The sequence below is a fragment of the Sinocyclocheilus rhinocerous genome, unplaced genomic scaffold (genome assembly GCF_001515625.1).
Source record: "Sinocyclocheilus rhinocerous isolate Xijiao unplaced genomic scaffold, SAMN03320098_v1.1 scaffold2584, whole genome shotgun sequence".
In the NCBI taxonomy this organism is placed as follows: domain Eukaryota; kingdom Metazoa; phylum Chordata; class Actinopteri; order Cypriniformes; family Cyprinidae; genus Sinocyclocheilus; species Sinocyclocheilus rhinocerous.
Genome location: NW_015652145.1, coordinates 702,742 through 711,708, shown reverse-complemented (window position 1 = coordinate 711,708; position 8,967 = coordinate 702,742). Strand labels below are relative to the sequence as shown.

The window sequence follows — 8,967 nt, the reverse complement described above, 5'->3', positions numbered from 1 at the left end:
AGTGTACGGTAGATACACAATTCAGATTGTGATTGTACTTGAGGCTCCTACACTGGAATAACTTGAGAAGTTTTCTGTATGAAATTTCTCTAAAATTTTTTTTTTTTTTTTTTTTTTTACTGAGCATTCTGGCATTGAAGATACTGTGTGGATATAATGCTACCTTAGACTTTATCCCAAAATGAGGTGTCTTAGCTTTGGAACAATAAAACATGTACAGAGCCAATCTATTCATCACAACTAGTGATTTTGTGCTGAGTGCTTAAATGGTTCCTGACTTTTTATCTGTCTTTCTGCAGACGAGCGTGAAGGAAGGGCTGCTTCTGAAACAGACAAGCTCGTTCCAGCGTTGGAAAAAGCGTTATTTCAAATTGCGGGGACGGACGCTATACTATGCCAAGGATGCCAAGGTGAGTTATTCTTTAATTATATCCAGATACTGATATCCTGATGCTACACTGTAAAAAATTTCAAACCTTTAATTGCTGCCTTAAAAACAGTAAACCATTGCACTTTTTCATTTTATTTAATTACTGATAAAGAAAATCCAGTTGTTGTGTTCAAAAACATTTTTTATAACGATGCTAACATTTTTTACAGTGTACAGTAACCCCCCCCCCCTACAATAATCCCCCTGTAAGACCCACTGAGTGATCTAAGGTAAGGGGGTAGTAAATTTTGCCTGACCGTGGTTCGTCCCAGGATTTACTGGGCATGCCTGTGCTGAGAGGGGCTGAAGAGCTGCACATGGGCACTTGCATAGCACCTTCTGCCATGCCTTTAATGTCACTGTGTGTGTGTGGTTGCACTATGGCAGGCGGGTGGCGTTTTGGCCCGCTGGCAGTATCGGGTCTCTCGTAGCCGCGTGTGCTGGAGGGTGCTTTCCGTCTGCTGGACCGGGGCCCGACATCCGCCGCCCGCTCTTGGCGCCAGTGGATCGGAGGAAGGCTTGGTGGCGATTCGGGTCAGCAACAGCAGCGACCCCCTCTTTATCTATCTAGCCTTCATCAATGACATTGCTGACCGCCCATCACCCTGCTGGCATTGTTCAGGATGCCCGTTTTCCTCATTGGGCTGCGGCACAACCGAAGCGGCATCACGTCATTTCCGCGTCTGCTTGTTTGTTTAGGCATCTAAAGAGGAGGGTGGAGAGTCCCGGAGACGTGGCTTGTATGTCTTTGTCTGTGTCTGAAGGGAGATGTTTTACCCAAGAACCTTGTATTGAGTGTGTTCGCTTCCATTCGTATGTTCTCTGCCCATTCAGCTGCACTTCCTGTGGTTACGGATGGCATTCAGGCGTTGGGTCTGTGATCTGATCTGAATCAGGAGAGAAAGTGTGGATGCTTAAAATGTAGTCCAAAAAATCGCCAGTTCATAGCTATGCAGCTGCCATGATGCAAGCTAGCACTTTCTGCATAGCTCCTGAATGACATGGAGTGGCATGGCGGCAGAGAGCTGGGAGTTACGACACAGACCTCACAGGCAGAAACGAGGTGGCTGATCGCACTGCTGTGCTCAGACAAGGGGTTTTTGTTTGCATTGGCATGGCACCCGGGTCTGTGACGGACTCCGAGGCCTGCACTTCATGCAGTAGAGCTGTTTACACTGCCTAAGTATACAACCATCATTTACTCAAATATCTGCCAATCACCACCCAAACACTGGGCCTTCACTGATTGAAGCTGAAACTTGATGGAAAGGTCTCAGGAAACCAGGAAATACTTATTTTATCCTTTAAATGCATATCTCTTTTTGGAGTTCATACATTGATTAACCTGATTATGCATAGGGCTGGGTGGTATGACAGTATATACCATGTAGCACACACACACACACACACACACAAATGCACACACACACACACATACACACGTATAGATAGATTTATTTATTTAGTCTGGATCACAAAAAAGTGAAGTGGTTTTATTAAAATATGATGAATATATGAAAAATGCAGAAATATGCAGTTTTTTACATGAAGGTGATATGATACAGAGGACAGATGACGAGACTCTCATGACTATGTGAAATATTTAATAATTGGATCTTTTTATGACGTAGTTTAAAATATCATATGGTAAAACTTCCCTAAAAAGTAATGATACTGTATTTATGAATGGATGATTCATTGTATTGTTTAAAAAAAAAAAAAAAAAAATTTAATTGTTCAGCAAGGGCCCATTAAATACATCAAAAGTGATAGTAAAAACATTATGTTAAAAATGTCAGTTGTAAAAGTCAGTAATATTTTTTAAGGAAATTAATACTTTTATTCAGCAAGGATGCATTAAATTGGTCAGAAGTTACAGTAACTACAACATTTATTATGTTACAAAAGATTTATATTTCCAGTAAATGATGTTCTTTTTAACTTCTTCATTCATCAAATAATCCTGGAAAAATGCATCACTGTTTCTATGAAAATATTTAGCAGCACAACTGTTTGATGTCGTAATATATTAGAATGATTTTTGGAATAATGATGCTGAAAATTCAGCTTTACATAATTTAAAGCTGTTTTTGAAATGAATAATCATTTGCTTTGCGTCCATCAAATTCCAACTATAAAGAGAAAATAATCCAATGAGATGAAGCGCCTTTATTATCTAAAAACAGTAAACGAAATTAAACAGTACATTACATTTTCATGATGATATACATTTTCATTTCCTTCACATAATATAATATGAAATAATATGTTTGCTCAAACTCCCCAGCCCTAATTATGACTGCAGAAAATGACATTGTTACTTCCTTGACAAATGTTAGTCAACAGTAGTTTCTAACATCCTGGCTTTCCTGAGTTTTTTCACTGGTTGCTGAGGGTGGTGTGTGGCGTTATTATTATCTCAGGCCTTCGGTTCCTGCTCTCTGCGCTGATGGAGGAGGTCATAACACACCCAGCTGTCTGCGATCCATCTTAAACTCATATAGCACACACGCATGGTAGTGCATAGGATAAGGAGTAGCTCGATAAGCTCATTTCCGTGTCATTTCAGTATCACTGTGCATAAGATGTTTGTTTATCAAAGTAAGCTAAATCGGTTGCGGTGCAGTGATCGTCAGTGTTTACTGTTCTCCTCTTTCTTCTCCTGTTCACAGTCTCTTATTTTCGACGAGGTGGATCTTTCAGATGCCAGTGTTGCCGAATCAAGCACAAAGAATGTCAACAACAGTTTCACGGTAAGCAACCTTTTCCATGCTTTATGTCAACACCGGTGTATATCCACACTATACCACAAATTGATAGCATATTAGATGTGTGATATTGACTATTGACTAGATCCTACAGGATCATGCATTTCTCATAGCAACAAGTCAGTCAATTCCACAAGTGTCCTGGTGAAGTGTGTCATTTTTGTCCCGACACTGCCTAGTAGAAGGTGTTAACGGTGTTACATGGTGTTCAGTCTTTCACCGATTACATTACTTGCCTCCACTGTCGTTTTGCTATTTAATTCAGTTGGATAACAGCACATATTGTTGTGTTTTTCCATGGTATAACATGTGTTTGTGAGCAAGTAAACAAGTGTCGTCAGCTGAGATCAAACGGGCCGAGGAGCAGCGACTGTGGTCGTGTTCTTCTAAAAACTGCAGGCACGGCTATAAAAAGAAACAACGGAGGACCAAGAAAGCTCCGAGGAGAACGAGGGGTTATTCTTAGCAGCAGAGATGTTAGTGCTCCACTGAGCATGCTTTGGATGATTTGATCGCTGGCATATTGTTTAACAGTGGGCCGGGTGAAGGGAGATAACCGTGTGGACGCGTGTGTAATGCACGTGCTCTGAGGTAGTTGCTACACTCCGCCTCCTTCAACAAATGCTTTTTCCCTTCTGATATTTAATTTAATTTAATTTAATTTTATTTTATTTTTTATTTATTTTTCCTGAATTTCTTTGGGAGAAATAAAAATAGTTGCAAATTAGACAGTTATTAACAAAGAAAGGGTATTATCTATTAAATTAATATGGATAGTATAGCTTGGATCATTTGTTCTTGGAATAATTTGAGTTAATATTAGGACTTTTGATAGCAGATTTCTTGTACAATATCTTGAGCACAAATCTGAGTTTGTGGCATTATTGAGAGATTACTGGGTTTTATGCTCCAGAGAATACCCTGAAAAGCAGTAGACATGAGCTAAAGTCTCCATTTGCCTCATTGTACTCTAGGAGAATCTATCCAGACAAAATGGATTTCCCTTGTGATTTTCTTTTCCACAGCAGGCACCTTTTCATAATCCGCAGCCACTTTGGGCTCCATTTTTGCTGTATTTTTCTCAGTGTAGCAACCTACTGCTTTGTAGTCGTGCTGTGTTTTTTTCTGTTACTAAAAATAGCTCACAGCACTGTGCGTTTCTGAGAGAGAGAGAGAAAGAGAGAGAGAGGGAGAGAAGTGATCTGTCTGCGGAACAAAAGGAAATCCTCAGAGTGATGTCACTCACAAACACCTCCCGGTGAAGGGCTGCGGTCAAAAACGGAGAGCGAGTGAAAGATACTGGAGGACAGAGGCACAGCGAGTGATGAGGGATGATGGGAAGAGGTGAAGAGGTGAACGCTAGCCTGCTCTCCTTAATGGCTTGCTTCTGCTTGACTTGGCCAGCGGTCCGGAAGGAGTTGTAATGGAGAGCAGCATTCAGCATAAACACATGCAACGTCTTTAAGACGGCCACTTGGTATGCAGGAATTGTTCTTTATTCGTCCATCGAAATTTGTGCTTGTGTGTTGCGCAGATTTCTGTGATCCCACTGACACTGTCGTGCAGAAATGACACACTTCACTTTGAGGGAGTTTGTTCTGTGCTGGTTAATGGTCCTCCTGAGGCTCTTGAAGGTTTACCCACAGGAGAATTATATTGCTCAGAGGTTGCTCTTTTATGTCACAGGAAACTTAATTGAGTTCTCTGTAATGTTTTCCTGAAGTAACGACAGATGTGTCTTCTAGAATTCTGTAGTAGAAATAAAAATAGTCCCAGATTGATATAAAATAAAGCTATAAAATTTATATGGATAGCACTGCTTGGCTTATTATATTATATTATATTATATTATGGCTTGCTTCTGCTTGACTTGGCCAGCGGTCCGGAAGGAGTTGTAATGGAGAGCAGCATTCAGCATAAACACATGCAACGTCTTTAAGACGGCCACTTGGTATGCAGGAATTGTTCTTTATTCGTCCATCGAAATTTGTGCTTGTGTGTTGCGCCATGTGGAAGCGCTCAGTGTGGCGGTGCATGTGACATTGCATGTGTCTCCGGTGGGCTGTTCCTTGAGCGGTGGAGGGCTCTGCAGCGGTTGGGGAGGGCGAGAGCAAGCGGGAGAAACCAGGCTTAACAAACACACTCACAGGCATCAGCTCACAGAAGCAGCAGTGCAGTTGAGAGCGGATCGCTGGTGAGTGCACTACACACACACACACACACACGCACGGCATGTGCATGAATACTGTATCCCGATGAGTGTGTGTCTAACAGTGTCGCATGACATCTGGGTTCTGCTCGCTACCAGAATGGAAACTTGTCTTTAGATTCTGTCTGAGCTCTCTGTGAGACATTGCCTGCTTGGGTTTCTGAGCATGTAAGAGGAAAGGCAGGACGCTGCACCTTGAGGTACACGTGAGCGAGGCAAAGCTTCCAGCAGCAAGTGCTTTTCATCGCCAGCTCTCGAGAGAAAGATTCCATTATCCTCTATTGGCACCGGCTAGAGCTTTTAAGGAGCTGCACACAAATGGATTTGTTATTTTGTATTTATGCTGCTTAGTTTTGATGGCGCAGACTGATGCATCTCGTATCGTGAGATGGTATGGAATTGCAAGAAGCTTCAGTGCAGCATTTAAATGAGTTGTCATTTTCTGTATGTTTGCATGTGCGTACTTGACGCAAAACTTGAACGGAATTTTTAAAATCAGATTTTAGGTTAAAATTTGCATGAACGTATAAGGGGAAAGTCTGTATCTTAGGTCCATTTTTAATCAACTTTTTTCCTTCAATACAATAATGATGTAGGATTTCGTTTGAAACTATTTTCACTCTAGTAAACACACTGAATTAAACACAACATGTTGAAGTAAAAATACTAAAACAGTATTTTATTTTAAAACATACTCCTGGAATTTATAACATTTTTACAGTGTATTTTAAATGGTAGTGTGAAAATTTTCTTTTAATTTAATTTAATATTTTTAATATTTAATTTTGATTATGTATTTTTAATTTTAAAAGTCTTTTCCACATACTTTCTAGAAGTGTTCATGTAGTCTCTATGTATTGTTCTATGTAGCCTAATAATGAAAATAGTGTTTAAAAAGTTCTAGATGGAATTTAGTTTGTCACACCGCAGGACATTGAGCTGTTTTAAAAAGACAAAGCAGAATACTCTGTCAGTATCATTTTGACAGTCCTTTGTTAACAGTTAAATCAGTGTGAGACACTTTATCCGTGATGTTCTGACTAATGTAGCTTATTTAATGATGAATAATCTTATAAAGTCAGGTACAGCACACCAGATCAATACAGGAACAATGATAATGAAATCTACAAGATAAAAGCAAATTGATATTGTAAATATTATTATAAAATGACATTGTTGATTCGCCACTAATGATCTTTCGTAAGAAAAATGGGCCTGACACGCCTGAGATTAAAGTCCATAAATAGAACGAGTTAGATCTAATGAAATAATAATCAGTTTTGTCCAGAGGGAATCCGCCGGCTCACTAATGTGAAATAATGTAGACTTCAAGGGGTACGTAGAGGGAGCGCTTTAATTAAATGTAGTATATCTTTCCTGTGGTATGAAAACACTGCAAACTGACAGAGATAATGGATTCTGTATTGACTGTAGTTAACCTTGATGGAGCAGGTGCTTCTAACGTGTAACAGGGATCAGACAGCTAAATACTATGCCACACAGTTTTCCTTTATTAATGATGGATTACCTTAGCTGACAATACTGTATATATATATATATATATATATATACTGCTGTTATTCAAAGGTTTGGGAAAGTTTTTTTTTTTTTTCCATTGTTGTTATTATTATTATTATTATTTATTTATTTTTTGTTGTTGTTTTTGGAAGAAGTGTCTTATGCTCACCAAGGCTGTGTGTATTTGATGAAAAATACAGTAAAACTGTAATATTGCGAAATATTATTACAATTTAAAAGAACTGTTTTTATATTGGTATATTTTAACATGTAATTTATTCCCGTGATGCAAAGCTGAATTTTCAGCATCATTACTCCAGTCTTCAGTGTCACATGATCCTTCAGAAATCACTTTAATATTCTGGTTTGCTGCATTTATTATTATCAATGTTGAAAACAGTTGTGCTGCTTCATATTTTCATGAAAACCGTGATCCAATTTTGATGAATAAAAAAAGTTAAAAGAACAGCTTTAATTCAAAATGCTGAAAAAAAGTATTAATTGTGTACTGTATATACATAGAACTGTATTATATCTATGTGTATAGATAAAATAAGGACATTTCATCAGTAGGATTTTGTTTAATTTCTTAGTGTAATCTAGGAGGATTTTCATTTAATCCTTTTAGGATTATTTTTTTTTTAATTATTGTAACCTTAACTATTGTAACTGTTACCTTAAAGAGATATCCCTACCTTATCTGACATTTAAAATTATTTTTGCTGTAACCAAATGTACTACTGTCATATTAGTTAAATAATATATTTACATTGCCTGACAAAAAAATGCTATTAAAAATAATACAAATGATAATTAATAAATTAATAATAATGTATTATTCATTCATTTAGCACTGGGTTTGTGGTTTTGAAATTATTTTATAGCACCAAAAAAAATAAAAAATAATAATAATAATTAGCTGGCATTGATATCTTGCTGACCATGAGGAGCTTTTCATCAAATCCAGTGGTGTTTTCTCCCAGAGCTCCAATGAAGGTTTGATCTATTGACTCTAGAATGTTCTACAGTGTCATTGATTAGGTCAGACATTAAATAAAGCAGCATTTGTCTCACACGGATGCTCTCTTAGAAGTCTCTGTGTCTCCACTGCCCTTTCCTGAGTATTGAACTGGAACGGCTTCACTTTCCCCAGACAACAGTCAGCCCCCTCAGTCAATGGGGACTATCTCATTGGTCTGAGAGCCATTCTTTACCTCACTGCTGCTTTTTCAAGTGCCACTTCTTTGACCAGTTTCTACCAAAATGGTGCTGGTTCTCAATTTGGTGGTTTTGCTGGTTCTCCAACCTACATTTCCATTGACTGACAGTTACTACGTAACTTGGCCACAAACATACACAAACAAACAGTCCTGCAGAGTAGCAATGTGCAAATTATATATATTTTAAAAAAATCAACTATTTGGGGGTTTGGCTGAACAACTAGTCAATTTTTTTAACTGGAAACCCCATATAATTAGGCTGGTTTCAGGTTGTTTTCTGGTTCCTGATCCCAAACTGGCATGCTTCATAGGGGGTGTTTATGTAGAAAGCACTCATGTGATCAAAAACATCAGAGTGCACAGAACAGATTGAAGGGATCTTGATATTTGTTTAAACCAATCAGCAAAATCAGCAAAAGTTAAGAAATGTCTCTATTTGACTATTTAAATAGTGTAATAAATAGAGCCCGACCGATATATCATTTTGCCGATATTATCGGCCGATATGAGCCTGTCGCCGATATATCGGTATTGGCGAATATGCCGCCGATATGAAATTTTTTTTTACAGAACATATTACGCAGATAAAATGCATGAAATGGTGTAATTACTTAGTTTGTCCAGCAGAGCGCGCTCCATTGTTTGCTACTGGCGACCTGGATGAAACGCTTTAAAGCTTAAGTCTATGGAAAACCATTGAAATATAACGACTCTCCGTAACGAATCCGCACCAAATTCGGGGGATCCCTTCAACTCGAAGAACCCTCTCGAATGCAAATCGAGTGTACGTCTAGAGGCCCGCTTTCGAATGAGACCACCCCC

General features: G+C 38.6%; 1 protein-coding gene across 1 annotated transcript in view; it reads left to right on the top strand.

Moving 5' to 3' along the window:
- Nucleotides 1-8,967, top strand: part of LOC107713732 (diacylglycerol kinase eta-like) — an 89,566-nt gene that overhangs the window by 25,640 nt on the left and 54,959 nt on the right. The window contains exons 3-5 of the mRNA XM_016519339.1: nt 300-410; nt 818-964; nt 3,103-3,184. Of these exons, the coding sequence (XP_016374825.1) occupies nt 300-410; nt 818-964; nt 3,103-3,184 (340 nt within the window). The remainder of the gene's footprint in view (nt 1-299; nt 411-817; nt 965-3,102; nt 3,185-8,967) is intronic.